This window comes from Benincasa hispida, chromosome 1 (genome assembly GCF_027475165.1).
Source record: "Benincasa hispida cultivar pf3 chromosome 1, pf3_genome.v1.1, whole genome shotgun sequence".
Taxonomy (NCBI): Eukaryota; Viridiplantae; Streptophyta; class Magnoliopsida; order Cucurbitales; family Cucurbitaceae; genus Benincasa; species Benincasa hispida.
Window position 1 is genome coordinate 36,573,934 of NC_143478.1, and position 25,037 is coordinate 36,598,970.

Below are 25,037 nucleotides of genomic sequence, written 5' to 3' on the forward strand. Positions count from 1 at the left end.
GAAAAGATCTATATGCTCAATGTAGGAACGGAAACCAGAGTTAACATCTGAGATCATGGCTTTTAGGGATTATCTACTGTCATCAACTGTTTCAGACACGCTTAATGTGTGGGAACTAAAGGGTAATTGAACTTTGAAGTTTACTATTTGATACCCTCTTGGTGTCCGTGTTTCAAAGCCTAATTAATTGCTTTCTTTTGGTAGATTTGGGACATCAAACTGCACAGAGAATAGTGCAGGCCTCTGATCCTTTGCAGTCAATGCAGGAAATAAGTCAAAACTTTCCTAGCATTGTTTCTTCATTATCTCGCATGAAGGTAAATGCTCTATAAGGTACCCCTGCATGAATTAACCTTATGGCGTCAAATATCTGTGCCATCAATATTACTGGTTTTTATGTTGATTGTCTCGCAGCTCAACGATTCAGTTAAAGATGAAATCACTGCTAATCAACGCATGATTCCACCTGGCAAGTCCTTAATGGCTCTCAATGGTGCTTTAATCAATATTGAAGATGTTGACCTCTATCTGTAATGCTTATGCTCCCCTTGATATTTCTCTTTCTTTCACTTGTAAACATTCTAGACTATGCAATGACATTTTTGGTTATCTGTAGTTCCAGATTCTTACAATTTGAATAGGGTTAACGATCGCTCATTATTTTAAATTTAGTGGATCATGCACATACATGTATCTGTTTAGTAGGGAATACTGTTTACATTTTACACAGAGATACTGTCATCCTATCCTGTTGTGATCATTAGTTAGGTTCCATCCATTGTTCACCAATTTTTTAGTTTTTTTTTTTTTTTTTTTTTTGAAACGAGAATGAGATTTTTTCATTGTTTTTAGCTTACGCTGGTGGGATCTCTTAACTCTGCTGCCACTCTTTTATAGGTTGATTGACATGATCCATCAGGACCTATGGTTGGCAGATCAATTTACAAAACTGAAGGTAAAGAATTTTATTCTCTTTGTGATTACAAGGAATCATATTTCAGCATTTAAACGATGAAAACTTAATGTTCTCTGTATATTTTATTAGAGAATAGATATATAATTAGAAATAAAATGGATTACAGAGCAAGATCAAGGAATTTGACTTCCTCGGAAATACAGAACAGGAGTGAAGAATCTGCCCTAAAGAAATTTTAGAGAGATTTTAGATTTTGAAGCTTTTGCTTTAATATCTCTCTCAATCAATTTTTAGGATTGAAAAATTATAAATATAAAAGTTAGAAACTAAAATTAACCTTCATGAAAATTTCTGGCTCCACTCCAATTGAAAGACACTATAATATGATCATCAAACGTATCATTTGGCTGAGTTCTCTTCTTGCTCCTTTTTGTTTCATTTATGTGATATGCTCACTCCAATTCCTCTTTGAAGGTTCAGAGAAGGTTAATTTTTTTTTTTTTTGGGGAAAAATATCAATTCACACCTCTTGGGGTTGTATCAATTTAAACTCGGAACTAATAATTGTATCTTTCATAAGTGCATAAATTTACACCCTTCATTCATTCTGCTTGGATGAATATCGTGTGACTTATAATTTTATCATTCAAACTCCTGAACTTTCATTAACAACAATTAAGACTCTCAATTAATATTTTTTTTGAAATTGTCTATGCATCAATTCTAATCATTCATTTGATCAATCCAACATTTGAAGAACTCTATACATGTATTAGAATTAGATGTATGGACGATTTTTATTTATAATTTTACGAAAGGGTCTAAATTGATTCACTTGTAATAATTTAGAAGTTCAATTGTAACAATTATATGTTTTGCATAATATTTTTCAAACTAAGTCTGAAGAAGGGTGTTAACTAATATTCGTACCAAAATTCAGAGTTTAAATTGATATAACTCTTAAAGTTTGAAGGTGTAGATTGCAAATTTCTCAAATTTTTTCTTGGAAGTCATCCAAAGTCTCTCTTTCATGTAATTTTCACTGTTTTGATGACTAGTTGGACACCCTTTTGGTAACTCCACAACTTTTTTCCCCTACATTTGTAAAAAGATATGTGGCATAAACTTGAAAGGTGGGTGAGTGTTTGAGGAAGGGTCTGATTTGAAGAGTTTTGAGTGCTATTTTCCATTCCTGTTGTCAAAGAAGGCAAAAAAAAAAAAAAAAAAAAAAGAAGAAAAAAGGGAAAGAAAAAAAGAAAAAAGAAAAAAAAAAAAAGAAGGAGAAGAAGAAGAAATAGAAGGAGAGAGAAAGAAAGAATCTTGTGATGTGCACTTTCAATCCTTTATCCATCATCATTTATTGATAAATATCAAGAGTTAGTTCACTATTTTTTTCTTTTTATCGAATGAAAAGATCCTATTCTAATCAAAGATATAGCTAATGCATTATCTAAATACCAATGTTGATATCCCAGTGTTATTGTACTAATTCATTATCCAAATACCAATGAATTTTTTATCTTTTAATTTCCTGATTGAAGATGGATTATTTATACTTATGTTTTCATTACTCAATTTTTAAGCGTTGAAACACCTAAGGTTAAAAGTGTTTTAATTTAGTTGAAGTCCCATTTTGTTTGCTAAAGAATTGATGTTGCCGACAATCAGATTCCTCATCAAACTATTCGGAAACTTCTGTCAAGTCTACCCCCAGCTGATTCCGACTTGCTCCGTGTGGACTTTCGTTCTTCTCATGTGCATTTCCTCAACAACTTGGAAGAAGATGCTATGTATAAGCGATGGAGGAGCAACATCAATGAGGTAATTTAGTAATGTATCACATTTTCATTTTCAATGCTTTGGTGGTCGGTTAGTTTTATTTCATTTTTCATTCTCTAAGTACAGATTTTAATTCCTGTAGATTTTGATGCCAGTCTTCCCTGGACAACTTCGTTACATCCGCAAAAACCTGTTTCATGCCATTTATGTTCTTGATCCTGGAACAGTTTGCGGTCTACAGGTCTTTGTTTTTCCTGAACCATTTCCTTCTTTACAAAGATGTTGCTGCTAATCATTTACTTCTCTTTAATAATAAAATCCAAACATGCAGACAATTGACACGATCCTGTCATTTTACGAGAACAATTTTCCTATTAGATTTGGGGTATTACTGTTCTCTTCCAAATTTATCAAGCATACTGAAAGCAATGATGATGGGTTAGCTAAATCCGAGTCAGATACGTCCAGTTTGGTAACTTATTTTTGTTTTATTCTATCTTTTACTGGTTCCCAATTTATATCCATGATTTACAATATCAACAATATTTCTAGATTTCTCCTAATCAATAATCACACTGTCCAACTATTAACAATTTAGTACTTTGTTGGTTTGAAGAACTTGAAAGGATACTCCGTATTATGATGAATGTCTGTTTTTGCAGATGATACAGCTGTTCATTTATTTAAAGGAGAACCAAGGAATTCAGACGGCCTTTCAGTTTTTGAGTAATGTATGTTCTGCACCTTTCTTCACATTGTTCCGTCTTGTTGGTTAGCATCTTCTTAATCAGCTAATTATACACTCAACTTGGGGGGGGGGGGGGGGGGGGATTCATTCTTTTGTTGTACCTAATGATATGTTTACTTTTATCTAAAAGTTTAGTCAATGCATTGCAGTACCTTCTTTCAAGGGCCATTTGCGAGGGGAAAGTTACATTTCTTGGTTAGACCTTTCATCTCTAGGAAGTCTGAAGTCGGACTAATTGCTACTTTGCTTTCTTCAGAAATTTGTCCGATTCTCTGGCCTGGACCAGCTTGTTTCATTATATACTCACTTCTAAGTTATACCTTAGAAGTCTTTAGTCAGGCTAGAATTTCAATTTCTAAATGTAGATTCATCAGTATGAAGTTCATTCGGCCAGTAGAATCCTCAATAAATGTAGATTTATTAACGTGAGGAGTACATGTATACAAATTTCAAAACCCTTTCAAATTCTCAAACCTAACACTTGAGACATGTCAAAACTCTCTCAATTGTTCCACCATAGCACTGTCCATTCTTAGATAGGGGGATAACAATTTTTTTTGGCTCCATGATTGGAGAGGTGATATAGGATACTTGCCTTGCAGAAAGATTCCTAAAATTTTTTCCTTGGCCCTTCGTATGAGATTTCTCTCTATCAAAGAAGCTCGCTTTATTTGAAATGATTGCTTGAACTCTTCTCTTTGAATACCCTCTGGTTTCTCTCAAGTTACACTTTCCAAAGGGGGCCATTATGCTTGTGGCAAGCTTGTTTTTGTACATTTTTATGGGGAGGTGTGGCTCAAGAGGCACAGTGGAATTTCTGGAGAGTTGGAGAAGTTGTTGGAGAAAGTCTGGGAAGTGGTATGGTTTAATGCATCTTTATGGCTTCTTTTAGTCGGACTTTTTGTACTGCTTAGCTTGATGTAATTCTTTTGGATTATAGCCATTCCTGTAGCTAGTTGTGGACTTCTGGGCTTCTTCTTTTTCTTCTTCTTTCTCTTTTTCTTTCTTTCTTCCTTTTTTTAAATTTTTTTTTATACATATCCTTGTAGATTGTTATATATATTTGTCTTTGATTCATATAAGTTCCTTGCTAATAAACGTGGGAGACTAGTTATTGTAGCTTGACTTCCAATGCTTTGGTACATTTTCGCTATACTGGATTACATACTGCTTTGAAGGCTTCAGACAGGTTATTTTGCTGAACATACTGAATTAAATTAGGTAAACAAATTACGGCTTGAAGCAGATGGTTTAGCTGATGATGCTCCTGAAATACATCATGTTGAAGGAGCTTTTGTGGAAACACTTCTGTAAGTTCCCTGAATATGTTGAATATTAATGGATGTTAAAGTTAATATTACGTATTGTATTTTTTTCTTATGGTTACTAATGTCAATCTATTTATTACCAATAATAAAGAATAATGAACTTCTTTCTGTTTTCATAGATCGAAGTCAAAATCTCCTCCTCAAGACGTGCTACTAAAGCTGGAGAAGGAGCAAACCTTCAAAGTTCTGGCTGAGGAAAGCTCCATATTTACTTTTTCTCTTGGCTTATCTAAATCGGAGTGTTCCCTCTTGATGAATGGACTTGTATTTGATTCTAGCGAGGTAATTTTTAAACTTTTACTATATTTTACCTTGTAGATCAAATATTTTGACCATACAAGGTTGGTATTGTTTTATTGGGCATTGCTGTTTTCTTTCAGTTCTTTTAGTGTTTGTCGAACATTTTATGATCATCTCATACCAAGTCCATAACCATCACTTTCTGCAAGTTGGTTAACTTTATTTGCTTCTAGATGATATGATTTGATTACAAGTGAATACTCTTTGGCTTGATTTGCTAACTCTTACCTCTCCTCTGTACATAATGTTTTGGAATCTATGTTGATCAGGAGTCTCTGATAAATGCCATGAACGAAGAGCTTCCTCGGATACAGGAACAAGTTTATTATGGACATATATCTTCTCGCACTGACGTGCTTGAAAAATTCTTATCAGAAAGTGGCCTTAGTCGATATAATCCACAGGTTAGCTATCGACAAAATGCTGTATGATTGTTGGATCTTTTTTTTGTGCTGATTGATCGAGAAGCTTTTATGCAATTTGATACATCAACAAGATTGTTTTTTTTTTCCAAAAAAAAAGGAAAAAAGTAGCTTGTGTGTTTTATCTATTTCATTGATCTTATTGCATCATTATGTCCAATTGTTACGTAGATTGTTGCTGAGGGGAAACCACGTATTGTTTCTATGTTTGCATCCACTCATGGAGGGGAGTCTTTATTGAATGACTTCAACTATTTGCATTCTCCTGGAAGTAAGAATTATGTTCTCCTTTTTCTATCGACAAATCTTGTTTCTTATAAACAAAGCATACCCTAAATTTTAGAGTGTTTAACTTTGAGAACACCAATTCATGAGATTCCATTTCTATTTACCAGCTATGGACGATTTGAAACCTGTGACCCATCTCTTGGTCATTGATGCTGCTTCAAAGAAAGGAATAAAGTTGCTGAAAGAAGGCCTACACTATCTGGTTATTGCATTTGTTACCTGCGTGATGAATTTTCTTGAACTTTAGTTTATTGTCACAGATGTTATCAATTGAAAAATTTACTCTTTATTAAAATTTTAATATTGGGATGTAGATGAGTGGATCTAAAAGCGCTCGTGTCGGGTTCCTTTTTACTACTAGCAACCATACCAGTGAATCCAGTTTACTTCTAGCGAAGGTGTTTGAGATTAGTGCATCATTGCACAGGTTTGTTCAATTTTCTGTTGTGATGGTTCACTTTTCCTTTTCCTGGGGTGGTGTCTGGGGCTATGCAGTGCATATGCTTATGTTAGCTGTCTAACACTAATTATTTTTCTTTTTGCCTATTCTTGCAGCCACAAAAAGAAAGTATTAGATTTTCTAGATCAGCTGTGCTCTATATATAGTCAAAAGTTCATCCCTGAATCTTCAGTAGCAGTTGATAGCCTTCAAGAGTTTATTGAGAAAGCCTGTGAGCTTGCTGAAGCTAATGAGTTACCACCTAATGCATACAGAATAGCTCTCTCTGACTCCTTCTTTGATGAACTGAGAAAGTATTTCAGCCAGGTACACTACTTTTTGTTAAATTGTGTGGTTAGTTCCTTAATCAAAGTTTTTTTCTTAAAAGAATGTTCCTAAATCAAATGAAGAAAGTATTTGAGCCAGATATAGCAATTTTTGTTTAAGTGTGTGGTTAGTTGGTGCATCAATGTTTTCTTCTTAAAAGAATGTTCTTGAATCAAACTCAGAAATAAAAACGTATTTGAATCGGGTATACCAACTTTTGGTAAATTGTGCGGTTATTTCCTGAATCAGAGTTTCTTCTTTAAAAAAATGTTACTGACTCAAATTGATACTTCTCTCTTTCTCTCTCAAAATAAAATAAAACAGAACTTTTGCAGTCAGAGCTTTTTGATAAAATAAACTACTTTTCTAAATAAGTGCTCCCTGTTCTGTTTTTCTTATAAAAGTGTTCATGTTTGACACGTTTTGGATACAGCTCCAAACATTTGTCTATGTGAAAATACATTCCTTTTTTTTAGATTTCCTTTTTGTTAAAAAAAAATTGGACACGTGATAGACACGTGATAGACACGCATAGACGCACATAGATACATTTAAAACTCAAACCTATCAAGTAATCTGCGACTGTGTTTGAGAAAGGCTGTCGGCAACCGTGTTGGTTGGTCAAAGGCAGTCAGCAATGACATTGGTTGGTCAAAGGCATTCTGTGGTAAAGCAGGGGTGAAGTTCGTTGAAGGGAAGATCAAATAAAAGAGGGTTGTGGAGGAAAAGAAGGGAGGGAGGGAAAGTATAATTGTGGGGGAAGGAAAGGTGTTATTTATGGAGAGAGATTTTTTATTATCATATATGAAAAAGATCCAATAATGGATAGTTATAAGAGAAAGGAATTTGAACTAAGGGAACTCATTAGAAAAGGAAAGAAAATCAAAAGAAATAACTAAGATAAATGACTAATATTTAGAATTAATCATGCTATATGTACAGAAATCTATTGAAAGCATTGGGGTTACATTTTTTTTTTTTAAATTTTTAAGTGAGAACCCTAAAACATTGAGAAGCTCTTCCATAACTTCCTCTGGTCTGGAAACAGGAACAACCTAAAACATCTCCTCAAATGGGATCTTAAAATAACCTAAAACAACCTAAAACGCTTTCTCAACTGCCCCTTTATAGCAGATATTTGATCGGAATTGATTGAAGCCTTTCAATGGTTCATGGTCCCCACAATGACTCTCGCAATTTGATGCTTATTGGTCATGTTTTCAAGCCCAACAAAGAACATATTTGGGAAAATATTGTTTCGGCGATTTTGTGGAAGGTCTTTGCAAGATTATTTCAAGAAAAAGCCAAATCTTCTAGGGATGTTTTAGAATATGCTTTATTCAACGTTTTCTTTCAGTGTTAAGATACACAAGCGATTGAGAGCCATGGTTTCTCTCTCCTTTCTCATTTCAAATTTTAAACATCTTTTGTACTTCCTTTGATAGGGCCTGATGTAGGGATATTTTGGAAAATTTCCAATTGTTTAGTTGATTGTATTTTTTTATCATTTGTCTTGATTAGTTTCATTTTATTAGTTTTTTATTACGTGTGAAACTACCCTTCCCCTTTGGGTCTACTTAAAGGGGTTTAGGATTAGTTAATTAATTAAGTAGTTAGGTGTGACCAAGCCCTTTCCTCTTGGGCCTATTTAAAGGGAGCTTGTTATCATTTTTCATAACTTTTGAATAAAACTCTTTCTCCAAGATTACTCCAAGAATCTAACTCTTCATCAGGGTTCCTTTTGTACATCTTTGTATTTCATTCAATCAATGAAATAGTCTCTTATCCAAAAAATAAAAAATGAGAAACCTTTTAATAAGCAAGTATTTTTGTGGGTTTTTAATGGGATATTATTCAAACGGAAAGTAGAATCTCTTGCTTTGTTTGAACTTGGGCAGCAGGATTTCTTTTTGGCATGATTCTTGGCTAGATTATTCTACTTTAGGTTCACATTTTCCATGCCTCTTTAGAGTTGCTTCCAATCCCAATGGTTTGGTCTTAGACCAATGAGATGCAGTTAATCTTTCTAGTATATCTCTTTTAGAGGGTTATTGAAGGATGATGAAGGGGTGGATTTTCAGCATTTATTGGGTTCATTAGAGGACAAAGAGTGGTTGACTTCCTGATTCACGTAGTTGGAGGTTGGAGTCTTCAGGACTGTTTTCTGTTAACCTCTTATAAGCATTTGGCTGCCTTTTCTCCAATGGACAAACGTCTCTATAAAATCTTGTGGAAATCTAAATACTCTAGACGAGTTAACATCATTATTTGGGTTATGATTTTTGGTGTGCTCAACTGTTCTTATACTCTTCAAAAGAAGCTTCCATCTCACTGTTTGTCTCTCTCAATTTGTCCTCTTTGTTTGGCGGGATAAAGAAGGGCTTGAACATCTTTTCTTTGAGTGCCCTTTTTCCAAGGCATGTAGGTGGAAGTTGTTCTCGGTGTTTAAACTTCAGTGGGTGGTCTGTGATGTGTTCAAGAATAATGTTATTTAGATTCTGGTTGGTCCTTCCCTGAAGCCTCAGTCCCAGATTTTATGGTCTAATGCAGTGAAAGCTATTCTCTCTGAAATTTGGTTTGAAAGTAACCAACGTATTTTTCAAGACAAGCCTTTACCTTGGTTTGATGGTTGTGAAGCTGCCTGAGTTTAAGCTTCATCTTTGTGTTCTCTTTTCAAACCTCTTGGAGACTATTCTGTTCAAGACTTATGCTTAAACTGGAATGCATTTATTTTACCAGCTTAGTTATTTTGTTTTGTTCGCTATATTATATTATTATCCCGAGTGTACTTGGCAAGTTTTGTTTTGTTTCGTTTCTTTATATTTTGAGCATCAGTCTCTTTTCATTAATTTAATGTAATTCAATGAAAAGTCTTATTTCCTTTTAAAAAAAAGAATATTATTAAAATGCAAAAGCTTCCGAAGGGGATCGGGCTTCTCCTTTTGTAAAGGAAGGATTTTTTTTCCCTTCTTTTTCTTTTTTTTTTTCATTTTTCTCTTTTTAATTAAAATTTTATTTTTATCTTTATAAGAAACAAGATTAATAACAGACCTTCCACTCTAAGTGAATGATGTCTAAAGTGTAGTTACAAAATGACTTGCGTTGACCACTACAACTACGCCATAAACTGAACAAAAAAAAAAGAGGGAAGAAACGACTGATCTAGGAAGACCTGCACATTCTCTCTTTCCAAAGGAGCCATTGGATAGCCCTAGCAACACAGTTCCAAAACACTCTGAACCAACCAGTCACAATCGGAGGGAACTCGGCTTACAACTCTGAAGGCCAAAAATTGTCTAAAGAAATTCCACATATCAGCAGAGAAGTCACAATGAAAAAGCAGGTGGATGATAGACATCACTTTTGCACCACATCACACAAATGTTAGGAGATACTCAAGCTTGGGAGTCGTCTTTGTCAAAAAGCCCTCCTCTCAGCCTCAAGTCCCACCCGTTACTAGACCACATATCTTTAACACTAATAGTCTTGGCCTTTGATATTGTGAAAATATTGGGGAAGAGGATCTTCAAAGGCTGATCAGCCATTTATCATCCCAAAGCAGCATACCCTCACAACGGCCCACTTTAAAACTACAATTATTCTAGAAAAAGGAGAAAGCTTTGGCTATGTCCTTCCAAGGACCAAGGAAACCTTTTCATTTTTTTATAAGCAAGCCCTTCCCTTACAAAATCCTCCCCGTACTTGCTTTTAATCACATTTCTCCACAAGGCAGACTTTTCAAGTTCAAAACACCACATATATCCATATGACTAGGGTTTTATGCATCATTTGAATCTTCATTCACAAATTTTCTATGATAATTGTTCTTTTGGCTAAATTATAAAAAATGTCTTTGAACTTTGTATTTTCTTTGTGTTAAAAATTTTTCTGAACTTTCATAAGTTTCAAAAAGACCCTTAATCTTTCAAAAAAGAGTTAAAAAAAAAATATCCTTACTGTTAGTTTTGGATGAAAATCAATAGTGTTTTTTTTTTTAAAAAGTACTCCAAACCTTTCAAAAGTTAAAAAAATATCCTTAAAACTTTTTTAAAAAAGTTATACCCTTACTATAAGTATACGAACCGAAACTGTAATACCTCATTGCAAAAATACCTTTAAACTTTCAAAAGGTGCTTTAGTACCTTTACCTTTCAAAAAATAGTTTAAAATCCTCTTATTGTTTATCTACACTCCAAAACCTCCCTCTCCTATTTCTTTTCCGTCTCCCATTTCAATCTATGACCTGATACTTCTCTACTTTCCCTCTTTTTTCTCCTCTCTTCTTCAATAACCTCTTAACTCCCCTTGAATGTTGTTACAAGATAGTACGTTTGTAGTTGGGTGTGTGTTAAATTGTAAGCTTTAAGGGGAGATCTTGATTTTAGAATTTTGTGGGATTTTATGCTTTAACTTTGAAGTTTTGGTTTGTATTTTGTTGTTGAAAAAATTGTTGCAAGAATTGCACAAATGGGAGAAAAATGAGAGTATCTATATTGAAAAAATTGATATGGGAAAATTACCCTTTTAGTCCCTGGTTTTTAAGAATGTGTGCATTTAGTCCCTCATATTCCAGATTGGCCATTTTAGTCCCCAAGTTTTTAAGAATATGTTTAAAAGGTCCCTCTATTAAAACTCCAATAAATTTAAACAAAAAACTTGACTAGATGGGTGATGCGGCTTGATGACTTGGAAAATTTTATATTTAATAACCATGAGCGCACGAGTTCAAATCTCACCCTCTCCACTCTAGTCTCTCCCTCTCCTCCCCTCCTTTTGTTCTCTCTTAATCGTGGGAGAGAGAAAAAAGACTGATGTAGCCTAAGAAATAAAAAGAGAGAAATCTCTAATAATAAAATCAAATTCTTTATTATGAATCAAAAAGTTGTCCATACAAGAAGATAATCTCTCTATTTATAGAGAATTGAAAAGCAAACTAATCCTAATCCTAATTAATTAAAGAACCTAATCCTAATCCCAATCCTAATAAATTAAGGGAACTAATCATAATCCTAATCAATTAAGAAAACTAATCCTAATCCTAACCAATTAAGGATTTAACCAAGATATCCTAACTTACTATAATCTTACCACATCATTCTATCCCTCCTTAAAAAAAAACCTGTGCTCAAGTTTTAAAACGAAAATGAAGGTAAAAATAAAAAAGTAAGACACTCAAACGGACACATCTATGAACACCAGGCATCAATAACAACCAATTTTCACGACCCACGTCAATATATTGGATATTTGATTCTTGAAAGGGAAAATTATTTCCACCAATACTATCAACAATGAACCCAAGAATTAAGTTGTTCAAAAAATCCTTTGTTGCTAAAATGTATACAGACTTTTCAAAGAATCGAGGAAAATGATTTTCAATTATCTTCAAATTAGGTTGCCCATGAGTATCATTTTCATCCACACTTGAAGAATTCACATACTCCCAATATTTCCTCAAATATAACCTTGATCTTGGTTGTTCTTGAATGATTCTTGGTAGATCTTGGACATTTCTTGTATACCATTGGTGTTGTTGATTCTCTTGTTGTCCTTCTTGGTGGCCAAGACTAATTTTTGCTTTATTCTCTCGTGGTGGAGGTAGTTGTAGTTGGTTGTGTGCCTCGGTTAATTGATTTAACCAAATAGACACATTCTTTGCAGTGGCTTCATCTTCTTCAACAACTTCATCGTTGATTTCATCGATTAATTGTTCCTCATCATATGGTTCGAATTGAGCAAACTCTGTGTTAGTTCCATTGATTTTTTCTTCTTCCAACGCAAGCTCCTCTTCGATCTTTCTACTTGCCTTATTCAACTCATCTTCAATTATTTATTTTTTTAAATTTTTTCTACTCTATTTGTTTTTTGCACAATTTCACAGCCCATTTGGATGAGTTCTTGTTCTTCTTGAGTGAGTAAATGTAATTCTGGATGATTTCTTGAAAAATCTTGAAGATTATAATTATGCCTTTCTTGAATTTTTTTCAAAAGACCCCAAATTTCATCCATTCCCTTCTGAAAGTCTTCTTGATAGATGCTTGTATTTGAATATTTATGTTTTCTTGAAAATGTTTCGGCCTCCGTATTGGTGTTGGAATGATTTATTGGTGTTCTTTGATGTTGGTCATAATAATTTCTTTCACACTCTGAATCATTTTCTGAATCATCTAACTCCCAATTCTTATGTCGATTTCTTGAGAAACCAGTTTGATTGGATCATCTTGCTCTTTATTGATAATGTCGCCGTGTTATTCAGTTCCAAACAACATTAGAATCTTCATTGAAATCGCTAGAATTACTATAATCAAATTTCAAATGTGGGTAATGATAGGTTCTTTGAGAAAATTGAGCACGAGCAAAGTTATTATATCGGAATTCTTCTTCTGAATCACTTGAGTCAGAATCCCAACACTGCTTTTGGGAGTAAATTTGACCTTCTTGCCTATATCAGCTTCTATACTTTTTCTTTAGCGTTTTCCTTGATCGGTAATAGTCCATTCTTGCAAAATCTTGAAAAAAAAATCAGTATCTTCTTTCTTTCCTATAATTTGAAGGGTTCCCCCTATATAGATGTGGACTGTTCAACAACGAGTATAGCTCACAAAGCTCCCTCTTGCGATCGACGTTGCCAAGAGTTTCCCGGTCTTCCAACGGCGGCAGTCAACTTTGGCCCAGACGGTTGCTCTAATACCAAATTGATGTAGCCTAAGAGATAAAAGGAGAGAAATCTCCGATAATAAAATCAAAGTCTATATTATGAATCAAAAGTTGCCCATACAAGAAGATAATCTCTCTATTTATAAGGAATTGGAAAGCAAACTATTCCTAATCCTAATTAATTAAAGAAACTAATCCTAACCTAATAAACCAAAGGAACTAATTATAATCCTAATCAATCAAGAAAACTAATCCTAATCCTAACCAATTGAGGATTTAATGAAGATATCCTAATTTACTCTAATCCTACCACATTAGAGACCCTCTCTTTTTTATCTCTCTTCAACAACACCATTTTCTGGTTTTTTATTTCCAACAATCTCATCTTTGTCATTGTTGTTGTTTAGGTGTTGTCTCTCTCCCAACACAAAAGTTTACATCTTTATGAAGATTACTCATCACCAAACCCAAAGTTAGCTTATTTTTCAAAGCTCTTCATTGTTAGTATTTTGATGAAAAGAAAGAAACCCCAGATGAGAAATTGGAAATTGTGATTTAATGTCGACTATTCGATTCTCCATTGGCAATAACTTATTTGTGGAGGAAGCTAAAGAAAGCCAAAAGAATTGTATCAAAGGAGAGCAAGAAAATGATGGGGAAGAGATCGGAAAGTGTAAAGTATGAAGCAAAGGAATTAGAAGAAAATAAGTTTTCAAAGAAGACAGATGAAGAATTGAACCAAAGAGGGGAGGAGTTTAGGGGGTTTTAATTGACTTTGGATTGTTAAATAGAAGGGTGAATCTAGGGGTTTTAATTGGGATTTATTTGGGGGCTTGTTGGATGGTTTTGATAGGCTCAATGAAAAATGTGAGGATGTTGAGGGTTTTTTTTTTTTTCATTAACACTCCCATAGAGCCAATTATTAGGATGAAAAGAGAGGTTTTTCTTTCCCACTCTCTCTCTCATGATTAAGAGAGAAGAGAGGGGAGGAGAGGAGAGAGAACGAGAGAGAGAGGGAGGAGGAGAGGGAGAGAGGAGAGAGAAATATTAAAATATAAAATTTTCTTAGTCATCAAGCCTTGTCACCTATCTAGTCATTTTTTTTTTGTTTCAATTTAGTGAAGTCTTTAGTAGAGGTACCTTTTAAACCTATTCTTAAAAACTTGGGGACTAAAATGGCCAATTTGAAACATGAAGGGCTAAATGCACACATTCTTAAAAACTCAGGGACCAAAAGGGTAGTTTTTCCAATTGATATTTATATAATTTTTTTTGAAATTGATTTGTTTTGAACTCAAGAAAATTTAAAAGAAATTGATCACTATACTAGCGATAGGAGCATTTTAATTTTTTATTTTTTTAAAGGCTAAGAGTATTAATGAAACTTTTGAAAGTTCAAGGATATTTTTTAGATAAGGTATCGACAATTTTTGTTTATATACTAAGAGTAAGAGTATTTTTTGTTTTTTGTTTTTTGTTTTTTGTTTTTGGATTTTGATTTTATTTTTTGTTTTTTTAAATTTGAGGGTATTTTTGAAACTTTTGAAAGTTTAGAGTATTTCTGAAAAAAAAAAAAAAACTAACAGTTACCATCAAATACGGTAAAGGTATTTTTGAACTCCTTTCGAAGGTTTAAGGGCAATTCTGAAACTTCAAAAGTTAGGTATTTTTTACTCAAACTACAAAGTTTAAGGGTACTCTCTATATTTTAGCCTCTTTTTTTAACACACATTTTTTATAATTACTTTTAATAATTAGTAAAAAAAAAAGTATTTTGTTTTTTTTTTTTAATTCTACCTAAAAAAGTGTCCCCAATATGTATGTGTCCGTATGTTTCATTTTTAGAAATTGGTGTGTCGCTGTGTTCGTGTAATGTGACTAGTGTCCTGTATCCATGTCCGTGCTTACCTTGTGTGTTTAATCTATGTATTTCCTATCAACTTATTTGCTCCATCTCAAAATCTTCACTCTGCTCTATAGTATTATGTTATATTTTGCATGCATAATGGTTTTCAGGTGGAACATCTTTTGTCGGGGCAGCTTGGCCTTGAATCTATTGTTAATGCAGTTATCACCAATGGAAGAGTGAGTCCTTTTCACCTTTGGTTTTAAGTTTTGTAAATTTGACTATGATTTTCCAGAAATATATGGCTTCATATTGTAGAACATTTTTAATTTACATTTCATTCACTCATAGGTTACACCTGTTACTGATGAGAGCTCATTTTTGAGTCACGACTTACATCTACTGGAAGCAGTAGAGTTTAAGCGGAGAATAAAACATATTGTGGAAATTATTGAAGAAGTGAAATGGGATGACTTTGATCCTGACAGATTAACAAGGTTTACTTCCCCACTTCCTCAGTGCTTGCCCCTTATTTATGTATTTATTGTAAAAAAAAGAGCCATGAAATAATATGCCTTTGTTTTTTACAGGTTTAAGTACTTTTTTGGTTCTTTTATTTATTTATTTATTTATTTTTTTGTGGGGGGGTGGTGGTGGTGATCTTATTTCTCTTTTATTGAATTTGTTTAAACTTGATTGAAACTTGTTTTTCCTTTCCTCAAACCTCAATGGCTATCTACCTTCAATCTCTTTGCTCTTTTATTTTCGTGATATCTGCCATGGAGAGAAATTAACATGGGAATGCTAGCATGGCTCCTACTAGCTCACCTTTCTTAGAGGATGGCCTGTGGTAGGAAATAATGGATGTACCATCTAATTTGTCCCCTTGTTTCCATTTTTCCCCACATAACTATTTTATAACGTAACACTCTTTATTATCTTGATTTTTAATCATTGCATCCTCAGTTAGGAATATATTTATATTATTTTTTGTATATATGTTTCCCCCAAGTATTTCACAGCTTGGTTTTCCCCCTAAAGGAAGCAAAAAAAAAAAAAAAAAGTTCTTTAAGTTTCTTTTCATTTTTTATTCTTTTTGTGCTTAATAAATGGAGAAATTACGAGGTATTAAGTGGATAAGGCAATATTGAAAGTTTAAACTACTGCTAGAGATATCATAAAATGCATGTATGGAAATAATAAATAACTGTTCGTTGATCAAAAGTAGTACAATTTTTAACTATCCTCGAGTGATTTTGACATAGTTAACTCTGTTTCGTTCCTTATCTTTTGTACTTTACACATTTAATGTAAGCCCCATCCGATTTTCAAAATTTGAGCTTATAAACACTACTAATTCCACCTAATAGTGTTTTTTTCCTTTTTTAATTTTTTAAAATTTTTTTTATCTACTTTCAAAAAATGCTCTCAAAATTTAAGTCAAGTTTTGAAAACTAGAAATACTATAAAATTTTCATTTTGGAAATTTTGGAAACTCTAGTAAAAAAATGTGAGGAGACCAACATGGTTTTCAAAAACTTAAAAATAAAATTGAGTCATCATCAAACAAGGCCTTATATTATTATTATTTTATTTATACATACACACATTTATACACACACACATGTATATACATGCACATATATCAATGCACACACACGTATGTACATACACACATATACATATACATACATACACATATATCTATACACATGCACATATATTTTGTTGTAAGAAAATGAGCTTTCACTGGAAAAATGGAAGTATATACAAGGGTATAAAATAAATAAGCCTCTTTGCTCTTTGTCCCCCTAGGTGTGGGGGGAAGGAATTTGTCTGTCTGAGATCCTAACTCTCTAGGTGATCCCTCTCCGTCTGGCGAGTTTGTTTTCTCTGTCCTCTAGAGAATTAAGATTCCTAAGAAGGCGAGATTCTTTATTTGATAAGCTTTACAGGACGTGCGACACTTGGGATCCACTCTCGAGGAGGATGCGTTGTTAGTGGGCCCATTTTATTGTATTTTCTATCGGAAGGCACAGGAAGACCTAAATCACATTCTTTGGACATGCAAGTTTGTGCCTTCCATTTGGAACTTGTTCTTCCAAACGTTTGGTTTGATGCTTGCCCATCATATGGGCACCAGAGATGTGATCAGGGAGTTCCTCCTCCATCTGCCTTTCCGTGAGAAGTTTTGTTCCTTATGTTTGGCAGATGTGTATGCTATCATATGGAATCTTTGGGGATTGTTTGGAGCGTTTCCATCCGCCTTTCTGTGAGTGTTTAAAGGGTTGGATAGAGAGTCTAGCAATGTTTGTGCCCTACCCTTATTAGTTTCCATATTTCTCTCTATGCTTTGACTCCAAAGTATTTTTGTAACTATCCTATAGGCATTGTTTTGCTTGATTGGTTCCATCTTTTTTTAGTGGGGTCCTTTTTTGTGGGCTTAGTTTTTTGTATGTCCTGTTATTCTTTCATTTTTTTTTTCACTGAAAGTGGTTTGCTTCATATAAGAAAAAGAACCCAAAAAAAAAAAGCCCAGCAACATTTAGGATTTCATATTATTCCACATGCAATTCATTGGTCATATTTTTAGTACTTGTAGTATTTAGTGTTTACCCGTTTGATTTGTATTAACTGTTCATGATATCCCACACTACTGCAGCAACTTCCTCAGTGATGTTATTATGTTTGTTTCATCCTCAATGGCTCAGCGGGAGCGAAGTTTCGAAAGTGCACGCTTTGAGGTTTTGAATGCAGAATATAGGTAAAGATTTCAATCTTAATGTATAAATTATTCTTTCCTTTGAACTTCATCAGTATTAATACAGAATAGTAATCCTTGTAATGATATATCAAAATTTATTGAAAATCTCAGCATTGTGATTAACTTTCTTCTAATTTGAGTATTAGACTCATTTCATTACTTCAATGAAAAGTCTAGTTTCCGTTTCATTAAGAAAAAAAAATTGTCATCAGTGGCCGTGCGGTACACTTCAAAATTCCAATTCTTTGGCCTCCCTCACCCTTCTCTTTATTTTTACTTTATACAGTGCCGTTGTAGTAGATTATGAAAGTTCTAGCATCCATATTGATGCTGTTATTGATCCACTAAGTCCATCTGGCCAGAAGCTATCATCAATTCTTCGTGTTCTGTCAAAATACATACAACCTAGCATGAGGATCATATTAAATCCAATGGTAAGATGTTCTAAACCTTGTACATTAACATCCCAAGGGTGTCGAGCGTGCCTATTCTATCAAATTCAAATGATAATTCTTTGATAATTATTAATTTCTTGAGGAATTAACCTTGTCATGTCTTCTCCATGGCAGAGTTCGCTTGTTGATCTACCTCTGAAGAATTACTACCGCTATGTTCTGCCTTCACTGGTAATTATTCATGAAGGCCTTTGGTTTATATGAAATTAAGTTTTTCCCCATAAATGGTGTCTGAGTTGTTCATGACAATTTCAGGATGATTTCAGCAGTACGGATGCAACCATAAATGGGCCTAAAGCATTCTTTGCAAATATGCCATTGTCCAAGACGTTAACGATGAATCTTGATGTTCCAGAGCCATGGCTTGTTGAGCCTGTTATTGCTGTGTATGTTTATCCACTAACCATATATTCTCGATTTGTAATCATATAAGTTCGAATGGTTTGTTTTCTTTGAACAATACCATATCCCGTTTGATTTCAACTTCGTATGTTTCTTGCATCACGTTGCAAATTTCAGTCATGATCTGGACAATATTTTACTCGAGAATATTGGGGACACAAGGACGTTGCAAGCGGTGTTTGAACTTGAAGCTCTTGTTCTTACTGGTAAGCAGTGCATCATATTTACATATAAGGTGGAACATAGATGTAACGAAATCTTAAAAAACAAGGTTCAGTGACTGTATTGCGACATGTACTACTTCATTTTCAGGCCATTGTTCAGAGAATAATCAAGAACCTCCCCGAGGACTCCAGTTAATTCTTGGTACAAAGAGCACACCACATTTGGTTGATACTCTTGTAATGGCAAATCTGGGTTATTGGCAAATGAAAGTTTCTCCTGGAGTTTGGTACCTGCAACTTGCTCCTGGTAGAAGTTCTGAACTTTATCTTCTGAAGCAAGGTGGGGGTAAAAGTCGGGAGAAAACATTGTCAAAACGTATCATTATTGATGATCTGCGGGGTAAAGTTGTTCACATGGAGGTAGAGAAGAAAAAGGGAAAAGAGCACGAAAAGTTGTTGGTTCCTGATGGTGGTGATGACTTGCTGGGGAATAAGAAAGTGGGTGATCATTATTAAGAATTAATCTCGTCTTTTATCAGTTAATTTACAAGTTTAGTCCTTGACATTTAGGTGTGTGTCTATTTTTTTTTGTTAAACTTTAAAGAGTATCTAGTAGATCATTGAACTTTCATATTTATTTTTCACCCAAAAAAAAAAAAATTTCAAATTTCAAATTTCGATTTTGTATTCAATAGGTCCCTAAACTTTAAAAAGTGGGTAATAGGTCTCTTCAAATTTCAAATTTGTGGCCAATAAATCTTTGAATTTTCAATTTTATGTCGATAGATCTTTAACTTATTTCGGATTTTTTTTTTTATTTTTTATTTTTAATTTATTGACCCACGAGATGCAAAATTGAAAAAAATTTAGGGTTCTTTTAGATATAAAATTCAGATTAATTAGTCTTTTTAGAAATTTGAATTTTTCATAGACCTATTAGACACAAAATTGAATGTTCAAGGATTTGGTAGATAATTTCTACGTTCAAGAAACTATTAGACACAAGCTTAAAAACTATATCTTATTTAACCTTTTTTATTCCAATGTTGGTGAATTACATTTCTGGTGCATGATAGATTCGTTGGTGGAATTGTGGCTCTTTTTCTCTTTAATTAATTAACTTATTATTATTATTATTCTTTTTTGCAGGAAGGGCATAATAATTGGAACTCTAATTTTTTGAAATGGGCCTCTGGTTTAATTGGAAGCAATGATCAATCAAAAAAGACTAAAAGCACGTCTGTGGTGAGTTCTCAACTTATCTCTTTGCCATCTTCTTGTATTGATGTAAATTATGATTCAGACTTTGGCCATACATTTTAATAATACCCTTGGAGCTATTGATGTAGAACTAAGAAGCACAAATACTTCTAATTGTGTAAAGAATCTGTATCATATAAATATCTGATATCGATACGTCTAGATACGTGTTTAAGACGTGATTTGAAGTATTTGATTTCTTTTTTTCAAATTTTCAGATACAGTAACCCCTTACAGAAACGTGAAGTGGATACTTTGGGTCTTTTTTTTTTTTTTTTTTTTTCATATTTAATACCATCCACTTAAAAGCCCAACCTACAAGGCTACAACCCATTTTATTTAAAAGTCTACTTAAATTTGGCAGTCCCAAACAAAAAAAATTGGAAATAAAAAACAAAAATGCAGAAAGAAGTATAAGGAAAAAACCCTAAAGGCATTTAAATCTTCGTTCTTCTCTCACTATCTGAATCACGATTCACAGCCCCCTCTCCCTTTATCTTCAAATTCATTCTTCAATCTTCATTTTCTACTTCTCTCTGCTGTCAGCCCTACACCTATCTTCAAACCATCATTTGGCCTCGTTGGCGCCAGTTACGATGCCATTGGGTTTTTAAATTTTATCTTAATATTTTTTCACTCTTCTCAAATCTACTTTAATTTAACTTCAAAATAGTATTATAACAATTAATTGGACAATATCATATATATATATATATATATATATATAACCGACTTATCTGTATCTTAATTTTTTTAAAAATTGACGTATCGTCGTACCCTATCGTATTGATATCTGTGTGTGTGCTTCCTAGATGTAAAGTTTTAGATGAACCTTTATTTTTGGATCCCTCTCTATTTTTTATATCTATTTTTTGTTTAGTGCCAATAGAATATCTCTTTCTTGGAAGGGATGCCTAATCTTCCCCTTGTAGGCTTTTTAAAAATTATTATTATTGATAATCAGGCGGATCTGTTTGTAGTTCTTACATTTCTGATTCGGTAAATTATTCTAATGGTCGTTTAGCAGTGTTACAACCTTTTCTCCAAGCCAATCCACTTGAATCAAAATTTTGTTTTCATATGAAAAATTGTTCTCTTCTCATCTTTCCCCTCCTGGATTCTACTCTTATATTTAATCTCATTATTGTGAATATTACATTTATAAGAACTGTAGTCTCTGGTGTTCTAAAGCATATGGCAGTCTTGTTATGGAAATTTTGTTCTAAAAATATGATTGATTGTATTTTGCATCAGACCAATTCCTTAACTTTAAATGGTGATATTTGGCCTTTCATTCATTTAATTTTTTAGATACGACATGACATTTGATTCATGAAAATTTAGTACAAAGATGGATAGCTACCACCCATATTACCAAAGGTTTGTGTGAAGAAAAGGAAAACGCCAACTGGCATTTAATTAAAATGAAACTATTATCACAAAATACTTTGAAAGATCCCACCAATGATGCCAAAAAATCCAGCAAATTTTGAACATCTTCCAGGTCTTCTAGCCTCATTTTAAAAAATCCAATGGGTTTTTTTTTCTTGGAAGATCTTTTTATTTTCTTCCGCAAATAGCCTTGGGGAGGAAATTCTCTGATGTAAAACATGTGGAGATCTAGAAGAATAAAGATAAAAATAGGGCCTGAACTTTCCAAAACCCATCTTTAAAAGAAAATCAAATGGCTGATTCGATGCATAATTTTGAATTGAATACTGGAATGAAATCCACTCTTCAATTTTATAATCAAGAAGGCCGTTGTGAACATCAAGTTCTAGTTTCCCTCATTAATCCACTCTTCAATTTTATAATAGTAATGATCATTCATTGGACATCGTGCTATTTTTCAAGCTACTAGTAGCACGAATATGAAGAATATGGTTAAATATACCACCTACTGTCTCAACTCTAAGTTTTTGGGTTTAGTAGTGATTTAGCATTAAAACATAAAAGTTACTCATTTGGTGATTACACTTACAAATAAAATTTACATAAACAAAATTTGGCTCCTCAAATGAGTTCAGATTTTCCTCATAGGCAAAGAACAATAATTACGAGCTTCTTTTGTATCCTATTTCATCATATCAATGGATTGCTGTTTCGAGGATAACTTGGCCAAAAGGCTACGATTCAGATGATACTTGGTGTTTTATTTGATCTAGCTATGCATTTAACAGGTAGAATCAACAAAACACCGTATGCGGGGAAATTCTTGTTTATGCTCCTATTTTAGATGTTCTTTAATTCTAATCTTTACTCATTCTCTGTAGGAGCAAGGAAAAGGAGGGCGCCATGGAAAGACAATAAACATTTTCTCCATTGCATCTGGACACCTGTAAGTGTAACGTTACTATATGATCAGTTTCTTTCGGTAGTGCAAGTTACATTTCTGTAGTGGTCTATACCCAACATTGAACTTCATATACATTGACCAGTATCGATAGAAGATATAATTATAACATAGAATTGCAGAATGATTTCCTTCTTTCCTTAAGTTCATTGAAAGATTATAAACAGACAATACAGAAGAAAAGAGCCGAGCACAAAAGGAACTTATACGTATTCATTATCCAGTGCTGGCTTCAAGCTTTCTTAAAGATTTGTTTGTTTGTTTCTTAGAGTCAAGTTGATACAAGCTTGGTTGAGTGACTATAATAGTATCTCACATAATAGTAAAGGTTTTTACGTGTCTTATGGATATCGCCAACATAGTGAAGTACCCATGATTTTTAAGTGACCTGACCTGGTCCCCTAGTCTGTCTCCATTCACTTTGAGTTCTAACAAATAGTTTCTTTCTAGTGCTTTGTGTTAATGATGTTCTGAAAAATTCAGCAGGACAAATCAACAATGGAAATTTGCAATAATCGAGTCGTTGCACCACAATTTCTAATCACAGAGACAAATTAAAATTAATATGCAATTTGAACATATAGATGCTTGTAATGTGCATGAATATATGAGGTAGCTATTATTATCATCTTTAAAAAAATATAGATCATGTTATGTTATGTTTTAGTGCTTTGCTTTATCATTTGTTTCCTTTCTTTCACTTGTATCAGCTTTCATAATCTTAATGAAGTGGCTTGTTTCTTGTTAAAAAAAAAATATATATATATATATAGATAATTTCTTTTTGGCAGTGAACTTTGTCAATGGATATTACTTTATGCAGTCTATGAATCTGTAAAATGGTCCACTTTCTAATGATATTTCTTGGCAGATATGAACGCTTTCTCAAAATCATGATCTTGAGTGTCCTAAAGAATACACGTCGGCCTGTGAAATTCTGGTTTATAAAGAATTATCTATCCCCTCAGTTTAAGGTTAACATAGCCACTCATGCTCCCTTTCTTTCTTTCTTTCTTTTTTTTTCTGTTTTTGTTTTGGTTTTTGTTTTTGTTTTCTGAAGAACATTTTGTTTAGATACCTAATACCTGCGCTCTCTGGTGACTTAAGCAGGATGTAATTCCACTCATGGCTGAAGAATATGGTTTTGATTTTGAACTAATTACTTACAAATGGCCTACGTGGCTGCATAAGCAGAAAGAAAAACAGAGGATTATTTGGGCATATAAGATTCTATTTCTTGATGTTATCTTCCCTCTTTCGTTGGAAAAGGTACCATGTCCATTATGCTCCAAACTTCCATGATTTCTCGTAGCTTATTTTTAAAAAGAAACGAATATCAAAATGTTAGCTTAACTTATTCATAACTTGATCATCTGTTGCATGTTTATTTACTCATCTAAAAGAAATTGTTCGTTTGTTACCTGCAGGTCATTTTTGTTGATGCTGATCAGATTGTCCGGACAGATATGGGGGAACTCTATGACATGGATATCAAGGGAAAACCACTAGCATATACGCCCTTTTGTGACAATAATAAGGATATGGATGGATATAGGTTTTGGAGACAAGTACATATCAATCTCCTTCCCTGTTAATTGTTATCAATAAGTATTTTTCAATATCACCCTGTCCTCACTATTTCCTTTAATGGACAGGGCTTCTGGAAAGAACACCTACGTGGGAAACCATACCATATAAGGTAGAGACTGCTGTAATGTATTGATTGAACTCCATTGAGATGCATGCTCATTCATTAATTCCACTGATATTTCAAATTCCAACTTCATAATGGGTCGTAAAGTTCTCATTCCTCCGAGAAAAATGCCATCAAGAAATCTTATATTGTCTCCTATATTTCATTGGTTGTTCAGTAGAGTCAACTAGAATTCCGTAATTGACTGTAAAAAGTCTGTTTCTTCAGAAAAAGAATGTGTAAAAAGTCTGTGGATGTAGTCTTTAACGAAGTAAAAAGTCAAATCTCCATCTGTTTTTGAACACCACTTCCCCTATCTCTGGAAATTATCAAATACCTTGCAGTAACTAATAATATGATGCATTAATGTTTTTCTTTCCGTTTCCTACAGTGCATTATATGTTGTTGATTTAAAGAAATTCCGAGAAACGGCAGCTGGAGATAATCTAAGAGTTTTCTATGAATCTCTAAGCAAGGATCCAAATAGTTTATCCAATTTGGATCAGGCAAGTAAATTTTACATCGTTTATCGCCTCATTAGTAATAGCATATCAAGTGATACTTCATTAGCATTGAGATAATGTTTGTCAAGTAAAATTTACATCACCTGATATTTTATTTTGTCCCCATTCTATGGTGCACTTCCATATGGTAAATGGAGATAATGTTCATGGTATTTATTTCTAGTTATATTCTGCGTTCTTTTCAGGATCTTCCCAACTACGCTCAGCACACTGTGCCCATTTTCTCTCTACCACAAGAATGGCTCTGGTGTGAGTCGTGGTGTGGTAATGCCACAAAATCCAAGGCGAAAACCATTGATCTCTGTAACAACCCCATGACCAAAGAACCGAAGCTTCAGGTCCGACTGTTGTTTCTTCATATCATTTTCTATC

The 25,037-nt window shown here is 33.5% G+C and overlaps 1 protein-coding gene across 1 annotated transcript in view; it reads left to right on the forward strand.

Moving 5' to 3' along the window:
* The window catches only part of EBS1 (EMS-MUTAGENIZED BRI1 SUPPRESSOR 1), a 43,827-nt gene that overhangs the window by 18,121 nt on the left and 669 nt on the right, over positions 1–25,037 (forward strand). The window contains exons 6-36 of the mRNA XM_039026399.2: positions 26–122; positions 205–317; positions 415–530; positions 898–955; positions 2,585–2,737; positions 2,838–2,936; positions 3,027–3,167; positions 3,358–3,426; positions 4,665–4,753; positions 4,891–5,053; positions 5,341–5,475; positions 5,665–5,764; positions 5,889–5,983; positions 6,096–6,208; positions 6,337–6,547; positions 15,221–15,289; positions 15,402–15,547; positions 17,713–17,814; positions 18,101–18,248; positions 18,384–18,440; positions 18,525–18,655; positions 18,789–18,877; positions 18,984–19,333; positions 19,985–20,080; positions 22,369–22,433; positions 23,320–23,422; positions 23,559–23,717; positions 23,876–24,016; positions 24,104–24,147; positions 24,533–24,647; positions 24,851–25,003. Of these exons, the coding sequence (XP_038882327.1) occupies positions 26–122; positions 205–317; positions 415–530; positions 898–955; positions 2,585–2,737; positions 2,838–2,936; positions 3,027–3,167; positions 3,358–3,426; positions 4,665–4,753; positions 4,891–5,053; positions 5,341–5,475; positions 5,665–5,764; positions 5,889–5,983; positions 6,096–6,208; positions 6,337–6,547; positions 15,221–15,289; positions 15,402–15,547; positions 17,713–17,814; positions 18,101–18,248; positions 18,384–18,440; positions 18,525–18,655; positions 18,789–18,877; positions 18,984–19,333; positions 19,985–20,080; positions 22,369–22,433; positions 23,320–23,422; positions 23,559–23,717; positions 23,876–24,016; positions 24,104–24,147; positions 24,533–24,647; positions 24,851–25,003 (3,720 nt within the window). The remainder of the gene's footprint in view (positions 1–25; positions 123–204; positions 318–414; positions 531–897; positions 956–2,584; positions 2,738–2,837; positions 2,937–3,026; positions 3,168–3,357; positions 3,427–4,664; positions 4,754–4,890; positions 5,054–5,340; positions 5,476–5,664; positions 5,765–5,888; positions 5,984–6,095; positions 6,209–6,336; positions 6,548–15,220; positions 15,290–15,401; positions 15,548–17,712; positions 17,815–18,100; positions 18,249–18,383; positions 18,441–18,524; positions 18,656–18,788; positions 18,878–18,983; positions 19,334–19,984; positions 20,081–22,368; positions 22,434–23,319; positions 23,423–23,558; positions 23,718–23,875; positions 24,017–24,103; positions 24,148–24,532; positions 24,648–24,850; positions 25,004–25,037) is intronic.